Below are 22,131 nucleotides of genomic sequence, written 5' to 3' on the forward strand. Positions count from 1 at the left end.
ATCTTTCAGGGCAGCATGAATCCAGAAGAAGTTGAGCTTATCAGAAACACTGCACATGATTCAACCAAAATCCTGCAGTGTGTGACCCTCTATATGTCAACTGAAAATAATAAAAGCTCAGTATATTCTGTTTTGGAGCTGCCACCACCTTTGGTAAGCAAAAAGAGCAAAATTATTTATTTCAATGTTTGGCTCTAGATAAGGCGCCACACTTCATTCTGTCAAGAAAAAAAAAAAGGTACTCGTTAGGGAAGGGAGGATTGGACAGGAACAAAAAGATCTTTAAGACAGTTTCTAGAAACAGTGTTTCAACAGTCTGACTAGATTACACATAGGCTGCATCTATTTCCCTCAGAAAAGTGGAACTGAGAAAGCTGGAACGAAGGTCCTAAAGACATCTCTGCGAACCAGAAGGCCCCTACTCTTTCCATCTGGCCCTGAGTGCAGCGCAGCCCTGGAGGCTTCTCTCTGGTCCCCCAGCTAGCAACCAGGCTGTACTTATTGGGCAACTTAACTATCTGCTCTGCAGAGATCTGGGCTCTGGTTTCTGACAGTCCTCGCTCAAATGTGATTTCTCTCTATTGCTAGGAAGTGATTTCATGTGGCATCCTTTTGCAAACTGCTCCAAAGCCAAAGATAGGACCATCAACTGAGGAAAGACTCATGGCCCCTGATCCCATCCTCTTCCAATTCCATCAATCCAACAAACACTCTACAGCCACTCTTTTAACATAACATAGTTACACTCAGGACATCTACTACACTGTGTCTGAGTGTTAATTAAAAGCCAGAAGCCGCTGGTAAAAACTGCTGTCTCTCAGTCATGCAAGCAGTCAGCAATGATTCATGTCTCAGGCCTCAAAGGGAAAGCTGGACTTCACACTCACCAAATGAGGGATGATGGAAGAGAGCACAAGATGACCAAGAGGAAGGAACAACACTGGAGGAAAACAGAGAAGGAGGGCTCTCACAGACGCTTACTCTCAGCATCAAAAGCTTTCAAAACCACCCATCCAGCACCACATAGCACTCTTCAAATAATTCTCTGCCCATTACACACCTCCCCGGTGTAGATATCATAAGGTTTCAAAAAAACACTAATTTACTGATGTCTCAAACCTAGATACAACTGCCTACCGGCCACCATTCCTACCCTGAATCTTGTAAGGAGCTCGAATCCACAATGAACTTATTTCCAAACCTCTTCCTGATCTTTCCTTCATCTCCTAGACTGAATTAATGGGATCTTATGCCACCAAGCAATGAATGAGGATGGTGGGCCATCCTTGCCTCTTCCATACCCACTTGTTTGCAAAGCCTTGACCACAATGCCTCTCAAATGTCTTTGCATGAATCCCCAACATCTCCACTCTTAGTCCCTCACTTTGCCTAAACTATTCTTAATACTCTCCAATCTGATCTCCCTGCTACCAATCTCAACTTTTCAAATGAGCCTGTTTCGCTCAAGGGAAACATGAGACTATCTGATTCCCCTGTTTTAAAAGCATTCACTGGCTCCCAAGTACCTATCATACTTATAATAATCACATCAGTAGCACACAAAGATCTTAAGAGAACTTAAATAGGACTTTTCCATATTTTTTGTCTTGTTCACTACCCCATATGCACCAAACTCACCATACCGAAATATATTGTTCCCTATATATACGGTCTTGTACTCACCTTATGTGTTTGCAAAAACTGCTTTCTCTACCTAGAATGCTCCATCCTGCCCACACTGGCTATAAGGTAAAGTCATGTTTTGTGACATTTCACCGATGCATCTTCTCAAACCATTAATCACTGTGCTCCCATAGCATTTTGTACATACTTTTTATTTTTTATTGTTTTATTTTAAGCAGGCTCCATGCCCAACATGGGGATAGAACTCACGACCCTGAGACCAAGAGTCGCATGTTCTACTGACTGAGCCAGCCAGGCGCTCCTGTACATACTTCTAATATGGCAATTATCCCACTGTGTTCTTGGTTTATATATGTGGCTACTTCTTTAGAATGAACTTCCTGAAGACTAGTATTCAGTTTTATTTCTTTTTCTATCCCTAATACCTCACACAAAATATGTAAATTAATGAAAATTCACAATAGTACAATCTGTACCTCCAAGGGAATTAAAATCTATACAAAAGCCCTAAAGATGAAAAAAAAAAAAAGTTGGCCAGAGAAATAAAAACACTCTAAAGGCTTCCTTCTCCTGTCTTTTGAGATACTAGCCAGATGAATGCAGTTGTAAACTGGTTAGGAAGGTTGGATCCAAGTAAGTCCCTAGCTATCCAAGTCAGAGTACATCTTAATGTCAGAAACTATGGTCTGGAAAGGGGTACAAAGACTGACACCTCAAGCCTTTGGTCTTTCAGGACAAGTTTGGGTGGAAGATCAAAACTCATTTGTTCTGTCATCTGTTATATCCAGATCAAAGGGTTAATAGCAGAATAGATGACTTTTGTTTACATTTTCTCACAGAAATACTAGAAAAGGTAAAGCTGACAAATCAGAGATAAAAGGCTAAGAAGCTAAGATACAGGGTGAATATCCAACGAGATTTTGCTGGAAGCACATAACAGTTATGGGGTTTTTCTCTGGGTACTTGTTTCTATAAAAACTCTCCTACTGAACCTTCACATACTGCTGGGGTGGAAATGTACAATGATATAGCTACTTTAGAAAACAATTTGACAATTTCTTAAAAGTTCAACATAAATCAGACATATGACCCAGCAATTCCACTGTTAAGTGCCTACCCAAGAGAGCCGAAAATGCACATGCAATGAGATACACAGATATCCACACAGCATTGTTCCTAACCGCCAAAGATCAGGAACAACCCAAACATCCATCAAGTGGTGAGTGGCTAAACAAAATGTGGTCCATCTATACAAGGGAATAGTGTTCAGCCATAAAAATGAAATTCTGATATATGCCATAACAAGGATGAACTTTGAAAACCTTACACTATGTAAGAAGCCAGTCACAAAGACCATGCATTATATAATTCCACTTACATGAAATGTCCAGAAAAGGCAAATCTATCAAGAAAGAAACAGATACAGGGCACCTGGGTGGCTCCGTCGGTTGAGCGTCTGACTTCGGCTCAGGTCATGATCTCATGGTTTGTGAGTTCGAGCCCCACATCACAATTGCTGCTGTCAGCCTGGCGGTGCAGACCCTACTTTGGATCCTCTGTCCCCCTCTCTCTGCCCCTCTCCTGCTTACACTCTCCCCCCAAAATAAAATAAGTAGAAAGAAAGAAAGAAAGAAAGAAAGAAAGAAAGAAAGAAAGAAAGAAACTAGATCTGTTGTTGAGCTGGGGGTAGGTATGGGGATTAACTGTAAAGGGATATAAAAAAATCTTATGGGGGGATAAAAAACGTTCTAAAAGCGTGTTATAGTAATGGCTGCATAATTGGTAAATTGATTAATTTTTGACATCTATTTATTCTTGAGAGAAAGACTGAGTGTGAGCAGGGGAGGGGCAGAGAGAGACAGAGACACAGAATCTGAAGCAGGATCCAGGCTCTGAGCCAAAGTCGGATGCTTAGAGCCACCCAGGCACCCCACAACTTGGTGAATTTATTAAAAGTCACTGAATTGTAAAACTAAATTTTATGGTAGGTATGTTTTACCTCAATAAAGTTGTTTGTTTAAGCCCTTCCACAGTCTTGTGCTTCTTGGCCATGACAAGTTAACTGTTAATGAACTATCCCTCTTACTGTAAACAACCAAAACACTAGGCAAAATACATGAAAAAACAGTTGCCATGCATTGGACATTAGGCAGCACTGGATTACCATACCAGAAACAAGGGACAAAAGAAGGTATGCCCTGAGTATCCTGGCTTTCCTTGTGTACCAGACCCCAGAGCAGGGAGGAAAACCTAAGCATAGCATAGCATGCTGGTCTCATGAGCTGAGGAGATAAGACTGCAGCTCGAAGTGTATGAGATGAGCTATAAACTAACAACTGCCAAAGCTCACAGAAGACTGGAAAACATCTGAGCTTCTACCAGTCGGAGTGAAGAGACCTTGGTGTGAACCTAAGGCATTCAGTGAAGATCCAAGAAAGACCACCTCTTGGATAGTGGCAGTCATCCCAAGAGAAAAGACTACTCTGGACCCAACCTACCAAAAATTAACAACAAACTTCTGAAGAATCAAACTGATCTTTAACTGCCTGCCAAGAACAAAGCCTATCAGTCTTTCATAGACAATAAAACTCTGAAACTCAATGATGTAACAAGCACAATGTCCAGTGCTCAAATGAAAATTACTCGATGCACGTGAAGCAGGAAAATTTTAATCAGATAATCACAGGAAAAGTCAGTCACTAGAAACATGCCCAGAAATAAAAGTGAAGCTGAACATTACGAACATTCAAGGATCTAAAGGAAAACAAAGAGCAAAGAAACTGATACTATTAAAAATAACGAAACCGAAATTTTAGAGCTGGAAAATATAATTGAAGTAAAAAAATCTATTTCCATATTTGATGAAAAATATCAATCCACAGATCCAAATGGCTAAAAAAACCAGAGAGGTTAGACAAAGAAGACAACACCAAGGTACATCACAATCAAATTCTTAAAAACCAATTTTAATGAGAAGATTAAGACTTTTCTCCATGCAGACAGAAAGGAGGAAAGAAATATCATATTTGGGGGAACAAAGAGAAGTACATCCTTCTTATTAGAAACAACTGTAAATAGGGGCACCTGGGTGGCTCAGTTGGTTGGGTGTCCGACTTCAGCTCAGGTCATGACCTCACAGTTTGTGAGTTCGAGCCCTGCATCAGGCTCTGTGCTGACAGCTCAGAGCCTGGAGCCTGCATCAGATTCTGTGTCTCCCTCTCTCTCTCTGACCCTCCCCCCCACTCACACTGTCTCTGTCTCTTGAGAATAAACATTAAAAAAAAATAAAAGAAAAACTAAATAAGGAAAAAATGGAATAACATCTTTTAAGTGTTGAAAGGGAAAATAAAATATCAACTTAGAATTCTTTTTTTTTTTTTTTTCAACGTTTATTTATTTTTGGGACAGAGAGAGACAGAGCATGAACGGGGGAGGGGCAGAGAGAGAGGGAGACACAGAATCGGAAACAGGCTCCAGGCTCCGAGCCATCAGCCCAGAGCCTGACGCGGGGCTCGAACTCACGGACCGCGAGATCGTGACCTGGCTGAAGCCGGACGCTTAACCGACTGCGCCACCCAGGCGCCCCTCAACTTAGAATTCTATATCCAGTGAAAATATCCTTCAAAAATAAAGGTAAGAAGGAGTCTGGCAGCTTCTCACAAAATTGAACATACTCTTATGATCCAACAATCATGATTCTGGATATTTACCCAAATGAGGAGAAAATTTATGCCCACAAAAAACTTGCACAAACTTGGAAGCAACCAAGATGTCTTTCAGTAGCTAGTTAATGTATACATGAACTGTGGTTAATCCAGACAATGAAATATTTAGTGCTACAAAGAAGTGAGCTAGCAAGCCACGAAAAGATCTGAAGGAACCTTAAATATATAATGCTAACTAAATGAAGCCAATCTGAAAAGGCAACACACTACATGAGCCCAGCTATATGACATTCTGTAAAAAGCCAAACTACACACACAGTAAAAAGATCACTGGTTGTCAGGGATAGTGATAAGGGACGTGGACAAGGAGGGTAGGATGAACAGGGGGAGCACAGAGGATTTTTAGGGCAGTAAAACTATCCTGTATGATACTATAATGGTGGATACATACCATTATACATTTCTCAAACCCACAGAGTGTACAACACCAAGAATCCTAATGCAAACTATAGACTTTGGGTGGTAATGATAGGTCATTGTAGGTTCACTGACTGTAATAAATGGACTGCTCTGGCAGGCTATTGATAGTGGGTGAAGCTGTGCATGTATGGTGACAGGGTCATAGAGAAACTCTGTGCACTTCCCACCCAATTTTGACGTGAACCTAAAACTGCTCTAAAAAATAAAGTCTGTTAAAAAAAAAAAAAAAAAAAAAAGGACAAGAACACTTTTCCGACAAACAAAAACTGAGAGAATTCATGACCATTAGACCTGAAATACTAGAAATATTAAAGGAAACTCTTCAGTCTAAAGGAAAATGATTCCAGAAAGAGCCCAAATCTCCATGAAAGAATAAAATTTGCCAGAACTGGTAACCATGTGGGTAAATATAAGACTTTGCTCCCAAGTTTAAAAAATTTAACATGTAATGAACTGTTGAAAGCAAAAACATAACAATATATTCTGGGGTTCATAGCATATGACAGGATAAAAAGAATGTATGGTAACAGTACAATGGACAGGAGGGGGCAAAATATAAGTAGGTTCTTACAATTATAGATAGATACAATGGTATTTGGCATGAGACTATAAGGAGATAAATATTCATATTGTAAACCACAGACCAGCAGTTCTTAAACTTTTAGGTCTCAGGATTCCTTTTTTGCTCTTCAAATGTTTTTTAAATGTTTATTTTGAGAGAGAGAGAGTACATGTGCACACAAACAAGGTAGGGGCAGAGAGAGAGGGAGAGAGGGAGGGAGGATATCCCAAGCAGGCTCCACACTATCCGCATAGAGCCTGATGCAGGGCTTGATCCCACGAACCGGGAGATCACTACCTGAGCCAAAATCAAGAGTTGGACGCTTAACTGACTGAGTCACCCAGGCGCCCCTGCTCTTCAAAGAGCTTTTGCTCATATGGATTCTATCTATGCAAATTTACCATTATTAGAAATTAAATGTAAACAAAAAATATTAATTTTGAAACAGCATCAACAAACCTATCATATGTGAATATGGTAACTTTCTTTTCCAAAACTAAAGAAATTATTAAGAGTGGCACAGTTTTATATATTAGAAATCTCTTTAATGTCAGGCTTACAGAAAACAGCTGGATTCTCATTTCCTTCACATTTAATCATGTCATGTACCCTTTGGAAAATTCCATGGTATACTTATGAATGAATGAGAGTGACAAAGGAATATGATGTTTTAGTATTACTATGAAAACAGTTTTGACCTCATGGCTCCCTTGAAAGGGTCTTCAAGTCCCTAGGGGTCCCCGCACTACACTCTGATAACCACTCCTGACAGAAACTACTAAAAAGTTAAATAAGGAAGAACGGATAATAAGCCAATAGAAAAAGATAAAATGAAGTATTTTGGGGGAAAATGTAAATTTATTCAAAAAGAAAGAAAAAAACACACAGAAGACAGATGAAAAAAATAGAAAAAAAATGAGGGGGTAGATCTTAAACCCAACGTTACTGACACATTTACTAAATATTAACAGATTAAACACACCAATTAAAAGGCAGAGACTGTCAGAGTCATGGGTAATGAAAAGGTAATGGGTAATAAAACCATCCATAAGAGTCTGAATTGCTTTGCATCACTGCTTACAAATTCCTCTATTTGCAGCCTCATTCTGAATTTTAGGGCCTATGACATAAGCCTTAAGACATAAACACTGTAGAAATCAATGAGCTACTCATCTACTCCCCTGATAGATTAATTTCATAAATATTTTATTAAGTACTTCTATGTCATAAACTGAATAAACATCCTTCTTTTGTTCTTGATAGGTAAAGAACCTAAAGCCAAAATCTGTACAATACCTTTCTAAATATTTAACTTGCAAAAAATTCGCATATAGTTTATTTTTTCTCTGTGAGTAGATTCTGAAAAATCTCTGAAGAACAGCTCTCATACATGGCCAAAAGTGCCCTCCACTAAGCAACGTAAACGTTCCTAAAGTCAGGCAGTTTGCCCCATCACTGCCAACACAGAGATTTCCTATATGTAGATGGCAGCTTCTGCTGCAGGTGCTGGTCAGCCTTCTCCCAGCTTCCACGGGTCCACAGCACTTGAGTGGATTTCACAAGTACTCTCTTCTACCTTCTATGATAACTGACCAAAACAATGCCAAAATCTTGCTCATTATTCATACTTAAAGATCATCAAAATCATTTAAAAAATTTTTTATGTTTATATTTTTGAGAGAAAGAGAGAGGGAGAGAGAGAGAGCATGCAGGTGAGGGGCAGAGAGAGAGAACAGAGGATTCGAAGTGGGCTATGTGCCAATAGCAGAGAACCCTATGCAGGGTTCAAAGTCACAAAGTGAGATCATGACCTAAGCTGAAGTCGGACACTTAACCAACTGAGCCACCCAGGCGTCCCCAAGATCAATTTTCTTAAGAGCTGAAGGTGACTCAGCTCCTGGCTATATAGAAACTAATCTGACAGATTCTATATGTGAATCACTGGCTGAAAATCCAGGACAGTTAACACAGGAGTCTCAGTGATCTCCCCATGATCAGGTAAGCTATTTGGGTGGTAGGGACTCAGGTCACACCACTATCATCCCTTACCCTTACCCAAAGCATGGTGCTTTATGAGGACTCCTCCAACAATCATTGAGCTGTTCTTAAAAGAATTTCCAGATCTGACTCTGACTTGTTTACACACAGAGAGGAGAATCAGAGATTATAATAAATCTGACACCATGATCTGAGCCACAGAATCTAGCTATACCTAAAGCCAATACCACTCTTGACTTTCAAGTTATACAAGCCAATGTCTTTTTTTTTTTAATGTTTATTTTTGAGGGAGAGAGACAGAGCGTGAGTGGGGGAGGGGCAGAGAGAGAGGGAGACAGAGAATCCAAAGCAGGCTCCAGGCTCTGCACTATCAGCACAGAGCCCGATGTGGGTCTCGAACCACGAGACCATGACCTGAGCCGAAGTCGGACACTTAACTGACTGAGTCACCCAGGCACCCCCAATATGTCTCTTTTTATGTTTATGCTGGTTTCAGCTACATTTTTGTTATTTACAGTTGAAAGCAAACATCTGCAAATACAAAGGTGTAATATTAAATGTGCTGCAAACAATAAAGTGTTTTATGTGTGAGAATAAGGGAGAAAAAGTTTAGACAAAAGCAAATAGCCACAGAAAAAGTTTTCCTTTCTTCTGAATTACATGGCTAGAATGTTTCAAGCTGGTTACCAAAGGTGTCATTTACATAAAATCAAACATTAGGTATAAAACCTCCTCAAACTGATTTTTATCTTCTGCTCAGATAGAAATGGTACAACTATTTCATGAACAGGTCAAATGTACTCAAGAAACTGAAGATATAAGCATTGTTTTGGTTTGACTATGATTCTATTTAGGAGAAAAGACACCTCTAATCTTCAACTATTTGTCCACAGCAAGAACTACACTTGGCAGCCTAATTTCATTGTGCACCCAGATTATTATGATTTGAATTCCAAGAGAGTTATTTATGTATTTGTACTTTGGTAAAGAAGAATAATGGAAACATTTCTCTCCTATTTTCTCTGAAAATTGACATCTTTAAATTTCCATTAGAAGTCTATGTAACATCTCTGAGGCAATTAAGAGCTAGGAGGAATGTTTCCTCTTTATGATTTCCCACTTTATAATTTCTCATCTTTACATAAGCACCAACCCCCATCCCAACACATAGGAGCATAGCTATACAGGAGAGTTATTTCTGAATTAAACACTCGATTTAGATTTGCTTTTGCAGACCCCTGAATGGACTCCTTGTTGTCTGTTGTTCAACATTCCTGAAATAATTTAATGATATAATTGAAACAAATGTCAGGAGGCTAGCCTTTAAGAAATGCTAGAGAAAGGCTACACTATGTGGGTTGATTGGAGAAAATTCTGGTACTCTTACAAATACACATTACAGTGGAAGTCCTTCAGTCAAACACCTCTCTGCTACAAATGCAAACATGCTGATTTCTTAGCTTTCCTAGTCTGTCCCTCTAAACCAAATGAAGCACACCTTGGAGAATGTAACACACACTCACTATTAAAAAATAACAGTATATAAAGTATCTTATTCTTTCAGAAGCCTATTACCAGGTTTCAAAATATATTAAAAACACATAGAGTTCTTTCTGATCTCTTATTAGTGGCGTTAAAGTCAAGCAATCTCTTTTAATAGTGCTAATGAGCAGTATGGTACAGTTATTTGAAAACAGCAACTATTTTTCCCTCTCTTATCACTGACATTTTAGAAGAGCACCAAGGAACACTCTTCCATTAGACAGTGGAAATCCCACCACCTTAGTCATTCCCAAGTAGAATTTCACCTTGGGAATCATCTCTATTATCTCGCTACACAATGAAAACAAAAATCATAATTTTTAGTTGGTTTAAACTCCTAAGTAGAGACCCTGTGAGAAAACACTTCTCTGCTGCCATAGAAAGTTCCTTAATCACAGTCAAGTTATATCTACCATACTCCAACCGATTTCCTGGCTGAGGTCTGGCCCTTCAAATTTCATACAGGCTTTCACGATGTAAGCATGCAGTAAGAGCTTCATATTTACAATTCACAAAAGGGATATATGATACGATCCCTATACACCCCACCTGTGGACTGAGTACTCTCCCAACTTTCAAATCTGATCAAACTAAAAGTCTGTTATTTTGCCTTCTATTAATAGCAACAAAAAAGTATTAATTCTAATCCTAACTTTGAACTCACACTCCAGTATGTTCAGACAGATTATAAAGTAGAACAGTTTTCCACTAAAACCTGAATATCATGTTAATTTAGGGCCTTGAAGCTTTTCTGGGATTCAGTGTACATATTTACTATAACTAATCCAGGGCAGGAGTTGAGAACCCACAGCCTTGCCTAGAACATGTTACTCACTTTCTCTCCATGTTATCAGATACAATCTGATAAACAGACTCCCCAAGTGGTATGTATATAGTGAGCTTTTGCAATTATTCTTCTCCTATGGCCAATCAAACAGTATTCTACCCTAGACCAAAACACTGAATCATAATTAATGGCTAAGGTGCAAAAAGTAAGGTCTCTTGACATACTTTATAAACTTGGTCTCAGAGCTCAGCTGTATTCCTACACCAGGGATCTCTTCTCAAACTTTGTTTATTTTTCAAAGGATATAACTAACAGAGCTACAGATGTCTGCAAAGAGGGAGGTGTTGTGGTTTTTTGTTTGTGGTGTGTTAGCTTCTGGATACTTTAAATGGCAGTTGCCTAACAATCCTGGGCATATTCCTAAATGATTCAAGAAAATGTGACAATACCACAGTTACAGTGATGTGGTTAAGTGACTCCAGTGATTCATTCGGAATTTAGCAGGCTCCACGTGGACTTAACTGAAATGCTTGGTTTTTTGGAGAATGGCAAATATATGCTGAAGGAAGGAAAATGCTTCCCCCAAGTGAATAAAATGACAGAAAGTACATTGTTTCCACTTTGATTCTTTCACTCCAACCTCTTTCCTTTTTGCCCTCTTCCCTCTCTCCTACCTCTCCACTGACTTAACTAGTTAAGTGCCTCTTCTCATTAAAAAAATTTTTTGAATACTATTCAGATCTTAGGACACAGAAATATGGTCTTTGATTTCACTGAAGACACCTTACTCCAGGAGATAGTGGGTCTTATTATAAGCGGACAGGGATAAAAATGGTTATAATTCAGTCACTGTGTATTTCATTTACTTGACCTCTAATCCTAATTACTGTTTTGTCAGAGGGAGAGATCAGGGATAAGCTCTTTTTTTGCCTTGTTTCTAAAATAGTATTTCCATAGTAAAATATTTGTCCCAAATCTTAAAAAAAAAAAAAAAAAAAAAAAAAAAAAGTGTGTGTTGGGGGGAGGTGGTGGAGGATACTCCTTTGGTGAGGTTGTAAACAGTTAACTTTTTCCCAGAACTATGAATCCCAAAATGGCAGGACACTGAAACACACCATCTATGTAAAATTTCAGTCAATGAGCTAAAACATTTAAAATGAGACACAGTGCATCAAAAAAGGATGCAGCAGATCTACAAGGAAAGAGCTAAGACAGACATATTTTTTAAGGTTTTATTTTTAAGTAATCTCTACACTTAACACGGGGCTCAAACTCACAACCCCAAGATCGAGAGTTGCATGCTCCAACTGACCCAGCCAGATACCCCAAATTGCTAAGAAATACTAAAGGAAGTTATAATAGAATATAAATACTATGATTCTATTTGTGTGTTTAAAATGAAAAGTAAGGAGCACCTGGGCTTAACCAGTCAGCTAAGCGCCTGACTCTTTTTTTAAAAAAATATTTTAATGTTTATTTTACTATTGAGAGACAGAGCAAGACAGAGCATGAGCATGGGAAGGGCAGACAGAGGAAGAGACACAGAATTTGAAGCAGGCTCCAGGCTCTGAGCTGTCAGCACAGAGCCCGACGCAGGGCTTAAACCCACCAAGTGCGAGATCATGACCTGAGCCGAAGTCAGATGCCCAACCAACTGAGCCACCCAGGCGCCCCAAGCGTCTGACTCTTTAAATTTCCGCTTAGGTCATGTTCTCATGGCATGTGGGAATGAGCCCGATGGATGTCTGCGCTGACACGCGGAGCCTGCTTGGGACCTCTCTCTCGCTCTCTCTGCCCCACCCCTGCTCATGCGCTCACTCTCTCTCAAAATAAATAAACTTTTAAAAACAAACAAGAGGGGCGCCTGGGTGGCGCAGTCGGTTGAGCGTCCGACTTCAGCCAGGTCACGATCTCGCGGTCCGGGAGTTCGAGCCCCGCGTCAGGCTCTGGGCTGATGGCTCAGAGCCTGGAGCCTGTTTCCGATTCTGTGTCTCCCTCTCTCTCTGCCCCTCCCCCCCGTTCATGCTCTGTCTCTCTCTGTCCCAAAAATAAATAAACGTTGAAAAAAAAAATTAAAAAAAAAAAAATAAATAAAAACAAACAAGCAAACAAACAAATAAAATGAAAAGAAAGAAAAACACTTGTGTGTGTACATTTCCCAGAAGGGTCTGGAAGAACACACACCAAAGTAAAGTTTCACAACCTTGGCATTATTAACATTTTGGGCCAGTTCTTTGTTGTGGGGGACTGTCCTGTGCACTGTAAGATGTTTGGTGACTTCCCTTGTCTGTAGCATTCCTTCACTTTTAACAACCAAAAATGTCTCTAAATATTATCAAATGTCCTCGAGGGAGCAAAATTACTCCAGGTTTGAGAACTCCTGTACTAGTTAACAGTATTTATCTCCAGAAAGGGATGATAGGAGAGCAGCTGGAAAGAAATTAAGGGCTTGTATTTTTTGCTTTACATACCATACTGCTGTACTGTTTGGATGCCCTAGGCCTCTCAAGCATTTACTACATGTGTTAATTCTCCAGAACAATAAGGAAAATAGAATCACAAGACCACATGGCTATTGTCCCAGCAAGATGACAGGATACAGACTCCCAGATGATCCGGAAACATGTGTAAGCCATACTCACCTTCATGGGGTTTTCATCATACGTTGGGGTCCCCAGGTCCATCTCAGCTTCATGCTCAAGGCTGGCATCATCTCCTGGGCTTTCCCAAGTAGGAGGATCCCACTGAGTCTGCCTAGAAGGTAAGAACAGCCATGCTATCGTGGCCAGAAAACAGAGAACTCTGGCACAGGCATCTCTGCTCATATACACATAAAATACAACATTTGTAATGAGACATAGAGGAAGTCTGCTTCATAAGATAGAAACATTCTTTTGCTATCTTCCCAGCAGCAGTGATTCTATCCCACAGACATACATTGTTTAGCCCACTGTATTTCTCTAGCCAGTGAGGTGGCGATGTTTGCCTTGTCGAAGAGAGTAGTAAAACCAAAACATCCTGTCTGTTTCTCACTTGGCTCTTAATGTTCTGAAAATAGGATTCAGCAAAACCTAAAAAGTACATGGAGTCAGTGCTTGCCTATACCTCCCCTCTGCAGGTGAAGAGATCAACAGCAACTGTACCCAGCATGTACTTGGAGCAAATAAAATAAATCACAACACACCCCTCACAATCCTTGGTCACATGAGAAAATGGTTCCTTGCTTTGGGAGCCTTCTTGTCTGTGGTTGTGCCCCTTTGCTTCGATGACTCATAGCATGGAAAAGACTTCAAGTCAAAAACTTATGCCCTTGGTCCCAAATATTCTCAACTGACTGCAAGAAGAAGGGTTCTACCATGTTAACTCATTCATTGCATGCTATAGTTGTTTTGCAAATAAGAAAGCATTGTAGTTTTTTTGTTGTTTTTTTTTTTTTTACAGCTAGATCTGTGAGGTAACAACTGGAAATAAGGAAATTCAATTCAGGAGTCTGAAGTCAGCTGTCACAGGGAATGCTATAAGGAGAATCCCTTAAAATGTCAAAAGCCTCAGAGAACTAGCAACGTATCTGGTGGGTCAAATCCTGCCTTTGCAGTCTTGTGCTTTCCTACCACACCAAACTTTTGTCAGAAACGTTAGAGGCACTTGAAAAACCATAAAAGAAAATATTTGTATGAAATTTTTTAAAATTGTAAGACATTACAAACAAAAACATTTGCAATAACCTTGATAAAGGGATCTAATAATAATGACAGAAAATGGGTACATGCCCCAAACAAGCAAATCACAAAAGATGTAAACGGCCAACGATAAAGATGGTTCAACAATAAAAGAACTGGAAATGAAAATAAGATGTCTCACCAATTACACTTACAAGATTAAAAGAAATTACGTGAAGAAAAAGGCACTATTGTACACTTTTTGTGGGAGTCTACAATAGTACAGTTTTTTTCATGGTAAGCTGACAATAATTATCAATTTGAAATGTCTATCTTTTTGACTGACAATTCTACCTCTAGAAATCTACCCAAAGAAGGTAAGATTAGTATCTACAAGGATGTCCAGGGTTAGAGTTATATATAAAATCGTGAAAATCCATCAGTTAGGGTGGGTTAAATAAAATTTTATATAGCCATACAAAAGAACAGGAGTTGGCAAACTTTTTTTCTATAAATGATCACAAATATTTTTGACTTTGTGGGTCACATGGTCTTTGCCACAACTATTCTACTCTGCCACTATATTGTGAAAGCAGCCATAAACAACTCCTAAATAAATGGGAGTGGCTGTGTTCCCCCCAAAACTTCATTTGCAAATACCAGTGGCCTATGGGCATAGTTTGCTGATCCCTCAAAGTATAAGCATGCACTAAAAACAGTGTAGTTCTGGGGCGCCTGGGTGGCGCAGTCGGTTAAGCGTCCGACTTCAGCCAGGTCACGATCTCGCGGTCCGTGAGTTCGAGCCCCGCGTCAGGCTCTGGGCTGATGGCTCAGAGCCTGGAGCCTGTTTCCGATTCTGTGTCTCCCTCTCTCTCTGCCCCTCCCCCGTTCATGCTCTGTCTCTCTCTGTCCCAAAAATAAATAAACGTTCAAAAAAAAAAAATTAAAAAACAACAACAACAACAACAACAGTGTAGTTCTATATTAATTGATAACGTTCTATACAGATTGGTAGAAAGATTATAGAAGACGTATCCCAACAACTCACATAAGATTATATACCAATGAGTACACACACACACACACACACACACACACACACACACAGAAATTACATATATTCACATAAAGCTATCTTTTGTCTAAAAGACATATGTATTTTTTAAACTTCTAAGAAAAAGATAAATTGAGCTTTCTATAAACAGCAAGGGTCACCAAACTATGGCTCACGGACCAAAACTGACCTATTAATAGCCTATTTTTGTAAATGAAGTTTTATTGGGCAGACATGACCATTCATTATGTATGGTCTATGGCTGTTTGCACAACAATGGCAGAACTAAGTAATTGTGTTTGGCTGGCAAAGCCTAAAACATCATTTGACCTTTTACAGAAAAGGTTTGCCCAGGACCTTCAATACCCACAACGTTAAATCAAGTCATTATCTATCTATCTATCTATCTATCTATCTATCTATTTATTTATTTATTTATTTTTACAAGCTCTTTAATTTTCCGCAAAAGAGTCTTGTAGATTAAAAATATATCAAAATTTATCTATCTAAAAAGGCATAACATAACATTTAAGACATGATTCTGGAAATCTAGCAGCCCTCAAGCATAGTGAACACCAGCCAATGACATCAAGCCAATAATCATAAATCTCCCCTTATGATGGCAGCTTCTTTGACCAACTGAAACTGATTTGGAGATGCCCACACAGCCTTTCTTACCTTGTGATCACGTGGTAGTAATAAATCTTCCCTTCTGGATCTCGGGCTGTCTTCCAGTTGGGAGGTAAGACAATGGTTTTTGGTTTGGGAGGAGAGGGGGGTGGCAGATCCAGAAGATTATTTGTCACTACCATTTCAGGCTAAAAAGAAACACACAGACTCTTCATCAGTGACATCTCAAAAAGGACAAAGTAGCCTACTTAAGCAATATGTAAAAACATACCTCTGTATCTTTTAAAAAAAGATAAAAAAGGTTCAATCTGGGAAATGATCAGAGACAGAGTATATAAACAGCTTTAGGGATCTATCAGAAAATTGACAGTTGGCTCCAAGTTCACCATCCAACATACCACATTTAAAAATATTCAGCAGCTCACTATCCAGAGCAGTATCTTTCAACCTTAAAAAAAAGAATAAAATAGAAAATGCTAGGAGCGCCTGGGTGGCTCAGTCAGTTAAGTGTCCAACTTCAGCTCAGGTCATGATCTTGCGGTTTGTGAATTCGAGCCCCATGTCGGGCTCTGTGCTAACAGCTCAGAGCCTGGAGTCTGCTTTGGATTCTGTGTCTCCCCCTCTCTCTTTGCCCCTCCCTGCTCAAGGTCTGTATCTTTCAAAAATAAACAGGGGCGCCTGGGTGGCTCAGTCAGTTAAGCATCCGACTTCAGCTCAGGTCATGATCTCAAGGTATGTGAGTTCGAGCCCCACGTCGGGCTCTGTGCTGACAGCTCAGAGCCTGGAGCCTGCTTCAGATTCTGTGTCTCCTTCTCTCTCTGTCCCCCCCTGCTCATGCTCTGTCTCTCTGCCTCAAAAATAAATAAAAGCATTAAAAAAAATTAAAAACAAAAATAAACAAACATGTAAAAAATTAAAAACAAAACAAAACAAAACAATGCTAAATGGCATATACCAACTTCTGGATCCTGATTAGCTGAATTAGCTTTAGATGTATCTTTTTTAAAGAAAAAAGCTGAAAAGCAGTATGACAGAATGTTACCACTTAACCCTTATCTATTTTTCTGTACATTTTAAACTGCGTATTTATAAAAATTTAATGTCACATTTTGAAAAACATGAAAACCTCACAATCCCTGTCTAGGGACTGAACTGTATCCCCCAAATTCCTACATTGGAGCTCTAACTCTCAACGTGACTATATTTGGAGATAGGGCCTTTAAAGAGGCAATGAAGATTAAATGAGGTCAAAAGGGTAGTTTCCTCATAAGAGGAAAAGACACATTAGGGAACGTAAATATATAGGGAGACGGCAGCCATGTGCAAGGCAAGGAGAAGCCTTAGAACCAAACCTCACCAACACCTTGATGGTATAGACTTCCAGACTCTAGAGCAGTGAGAAAATCAATTTCTGTTAAACCTCTTGGTTTGTGGTATCTTGTTATAATAGGTCTAGCAGACTAATAATAAATTACTATAAGAATATATGCCCTTAATTCTCATTCTGTGTAAGCCAATTAATATAGAATACTTTTTCCAGCTTTACCTCTGCTTGAGCAGTCAAAGAGGAACCGGAGATCCCAGGCTCAGATAAAATGGGACCACTTTTAAGCAAACACAGGTCTTTGAGCATCACTGTTTTATGCGTACCATTAATCCTACTTCATGTAGCTGCTTTTTTTGGTGTCCTACTTCAGTTCTACCTGTAGTCCTCCTTCCAGCCTATAAAGTGACCTCTTTGTCCTAAGCTTCTGTGTCACCTGAGAATACTTCGAATCATTCAGAACTTATTACTAATCCTTCCCACACTTGGGAATGATTCTTTCCCTCCTCAAACTATCTGCACCTTATGTGACACTAATCTCTACTTTTAGTATTATTCATTGTGATTCTCAACTCTCTTATTGGAATGTCAGCTTCTAAGGATAGGAATGGAGTCTTAGGTTTGTATTCAAAATTCCTAGGGCCCAACTCCTAGCAAGCCCTCAAATACCTGCTGTAAGAGCACACTGTCTCATCTCCCAACTGTTCCACATGTAGTCTTTATACTCCATCCCCACTAACTGTACTACCTGTCTAAAGCCGCCATCACTCACCGGACTGCTGCAGGAACCTTCTCTGGAGCTGTCACAACTCCAAAGTGCTAATGTGATCAAGTTATTCTGTTCAGCTTTTCAACGGCTTCCAATGCCAGCCATTTCCCACTTCATCAAGATTTCACCACATCCTTCTCCATATGTTACAGAATACCAAACGTTTCTCTTACTACATATTGTACAGCATGTACAGTGAAGTAGTTCACTTCTGTACTCCTAGTCCATGGGTCTGATATAGTATCATATTCCAGTACTCCATAAAATACAAATAGCTACTCTATAAAATTGTTACTTTAGCAATTCAGAGCAAAGTATAAAAATACAAAGTCGGTTTAAATTATAAATAAAAAGGATATCGGGAGCAAAATATGTATCAATCAACATAGGGGTAAAATCTAGAGAACTTTTTTTTTTTAATGATTGAGTAATGCTTCCTCAGAGACGCAAGCCCTTGAGTGAAACTGGGGACCAAAGTTAAAGAAAAAAAAAACAAAACCAAGTGAAAGAAACAAAAATAAAAACCTAAACCAAAAGTAGACCTTCTAAAGATAAGGTACACAGCTAAGGAGTATTTTATCACCTGAAGGGTTTCTTACCGGCTGTAAGGGCTGAGGCTGCCCTGGTGTGACTATCGCAGTCACGGCTGCAGCTGGCTGTACGACCACGCCTTGAGGATGAGCTGTGAAAATCTGCTGTCCTTGGATGTACTGAAGACTTGGTTGGGCATAACTCTAAAGATAAAATGAAGAAATTCATAATTTATACTCTTCTGGCTCTAATAAAGCAGTAACTGTCTTCTCAGTTGGCATTCTCTTATTGGAATCCATGAATTTTAACTTTTAGCAAAGAGTATTTCGATACAAATGTGTAAAACAATCCTTTATTTCAAACACAGAAGTTTCTTTTTTTAGTAATTCCCTACTCATTTACTTACTTTGGTTTTACCATTAAAATACAAAAAACAAAAAAACAGAAAAGGCTGGGGGGAGGGGGGGAGGCTCCTAAGAGCTGTCCAACTCTTTAGCCTCCAGGGAGACCACAGTAATAACAACTGAAGTGCCGCACCTAGTATATCCAAGACAGTTCCACAGGGCTCTTTTCAGAAAGCCTTTTTACTACCAACTCCTAAAAACTAACAGGTTGTTCTGACTGGAAAAGGTCAAAGAGAGTGAGTGATTCATAGCAGAGGAAGTAAGACAGTGATCTAATTACAACTCCCTCTGAGAGGAAGGAGGGTCTCTCTGTCTGAGAAAGACAGCAGAATTCATTCTAGATAAAATTCTTACCACACACTGATTTATACAGTGCCTCATGACGCTTAGAAAGCCCTTTCACGTATATAATCTCATTTAGTCCTGACTACCATCAGAGGTGAGGATCTCCCCCACCTGGAGTCACATAAGAAATTAAGGACCACGGCTAGGACTTAAACTTACTCTGGAATTAGTTCTCAGCACTAGAAACACTCTTAAAGAAGAGGTGACAACAAGCCCTGAAACACAACCCTGTTGTCTCAAGAGGTGATGACTACCAAGGAGGTGAACAGAGATAGATGCAGCCTGTACTTGAGGACAGATTTTGATCCTAGGGACTGAGATTCCACCACATAAAATAATTTCAGAAGTATTAACTGGTAAGTGCTCAAAATATAAAATACAATCATTCCAAATGATACCAGTAAAGACCCAAAGAGTCTGATTAGGCCAATGGAACTACCAAGAAGATTTCTGGATAAGTACCGAGAGGGCACAGAGAAAAAGAGGAAGAATACAACCCAGCTGACCCTTGAACATGTGGATTTGAACTACACAGGGCCACTTATAACAGATTTTCTACAGTATAGTACTGTAAATGTATTTTCCTTATGATTTTCTTAATGTTCTTTTTCTCTAGCTGACTTTATTTTAAGAATACAGAATATGGGGCGCCTGGGTGGCGCAGTCGGTTAAGCGTCTGACTTCAGCCAGGTCACGATCTCGCGGTCCGTGAGTTCGAGCCCCACGTCAGGCTCTGGGCTGATGGCTCGGAGCCTGGAGCCTGTTTCCGATTCTGTGTCTCCCTCTCTCTCTGCCCCTCCCCCGTTCATGCTCTGTCTCTCTCTGTCCCAAAAATAAACATTGAAAAAAAAAAATCTTCAAAAATAAGCATTTAAAAAATTAAAAAAAAAAAAAGAAATTTAAAAGTATAATCTCAGAGGTGAAGTATAAATAATTCTTATAACGTTCAATTTCAACTTTGCTAAAAATAAGCTATAAAACAAAACATATCTAACTGGGGTCTAATCTATGATCTAGTGTATGATCTGGAAAGTGAATCTGTAATGGCCCTGATGCCCGAAGGAAGCATCCTGAAGAGTGGATACAACAGGCAAGTTATTGTGCATGTAGGGAGTTAATATAAATGTGCTGGTATATCTGATTGAGTAAAAACAGTTTCTGGGAGGCTGAAGAAGACAGTAAACTGATAAACATGTTATCTCCATAGTGATCAGGAGATTAAGCACCCAAATCTACAACAGAAAGATGCTAATATTTTGGAGGCTAAAAATTCTTTTGACTCTCAGTTAAACTTTGTGCATGGAGAATTTGACAAGATCAGAGCTAATAAGTAAGGCTCATCTAAAGGATTTGATGACTGGAGTTTTAAAGCTATAGTCTCCTTGAAATGAAGACTCTGGCTCCAAATGCTGGCTGTGAGGTAACTTCTGACCTGAAATGGCATTATCCAGCTTGAGCACTCCCTCTATTTACCAGATGAGGTAATTTACCAGATGAGAAATTTCCAGACAAATTTCACCTGTTTCTAACATGCAAAGATATATTTAAAGGATAATAATTTATCATCAGGAAGGAATGTGACACATACTGGAAATAACTTCCAAAGGAAATGCCAAAAATATCTGAACAACATCAGCCTTGCTGGACTAAAAACAAAAAAAAAAAGTCACCCAAGATAGCAGTAATCATTTAGAGGTACAGTGTTTAAAACTCAGACTGTCAAAAAGAAAGAAAACGGGGCACCTGGGTGACTCAGTCAGTTGAGCGTCTGACTCTTGATTTTGGCTCAGGTCATGATCTCACGGTTCGTGGGATCAGGCCCCATGCTGGCTCTGTGCTGTCAAACACGGAGCCTGCTTGGGATTCTCCCTCTTCCTCTCTCTCTCTGCCCTGGCCTCCACCTCTCAAAATAAATAAGCTTAAAAAAAAAAAAAAAAAAAGAAAGAAGAAAGAAAGAAAGAAAGAAAGAAAGAAAGAAAGAAAGAAAGAAAATGAACATTCTTCAGGGTTTTATTAAATTATCTATCCAAACCAGCTGATAATCACATGGCAATGCCAAAACTAGCAATAGTAATAAAAAGGGGAAACTGGCTTGCAATTCCACTGAAGTTAGTATGGAAGATGTACATACTTGTGAGATGTATCTAAATAGCATATGTAGGGGCGCCTGGGTGGCGCAGTCGGTTAAGCGTCCGACTTCAGCCAGGTCACGATCTCGCGGTCCGTGAGTTTGAGCCCCGCGTCGGGCTCTGGGCTGATGGCTCGGAGCCTGGAGCCTGTTTCCGATTCTGTGTCTCCCTCTCTCTCTGCCCCTCCCCCGTTCATGCTCGGTCTCTCTCTGTCCCAAAAATAAATAAACGTTGAAAAAAAAAATTTTTTTTAAATAAATAGCATATGCCTATCAAGTCTCTCTTTTGCTGGGGGGAAATCTGTAGGAGATTGGCTCTCCCCTTCAAGAGACCTGAAATTACATGAAAGCTAATTTCTCAAACATAAATACAGTCTAGAAATAGCTTTATTTTATTTTTTTTTCTTAATTTTTTTTTCAACGTTTATTTATTTTTGGGACAGAGAGAGACACAGCATGAATGGGGGAGGGGCAGAGAGAGAGGGAGACACAGAATCGGAAACAGGGTCCAGGCTCTGAGCCATCAGCCCAGAGCCCGACGCGGGGCTCGAACTCACGGACCGCGAAATCGTGACCTGGCTGAAGTCAGACGCTTAACCGACTGCGCCA

The 22,131-nt window shown here is 39.6% G+C and overlaps 1 protein-coding gene across 3 annotated transcripts in view; it reads right to left on the reverse strand.

Annotated features, from left to right (window-relative positions):
- The window catches only part of SETD2 (SET domain containing 2, histone lysine methyltransferase), a 125,260-nt gene that overhangs the window by 6,158 nt on the left and 96,971 nt on the right, over positions 1-22,131 (reverse strand). For all 3 annotated transcript variants that reach the window (XM_047838103.1, XM_047838093.1, XM_047838111.1), the window contains exons 16-18: positions 18,714-18,848; positions 16,070-16,209; positions 13,321-13,432 (exon numbers count right to left, since the gene is read on the reverse strand). In XM_047838103.1, coding sequence (XP_047694059.1) covers positions 13,321-13,432; positions 16,070-16,209; positions 18,714-18,848 — 387 coding nt within the window. The remainder of the gene's footprint in view (positions 1-13,320; positions 13,433-16,069; positions 16,210-18,713; positions 18,849-22,131) is intronic.

The sequence above is a fragment of the Prionailurus viverrinus genome, chromosome A2 (genome assembly GCF_022837055.1).
Source record: "Prionailurus viverrinus isolate Anna chromosome A2, UM_Priviv_1.0, whole genome shotgun sequence".
NCBI lineage: Eukaryota > Metazoa > Chordata > Mammalia > Carnivora > Felidae > Prionailurus > Prionailurus viverrinus.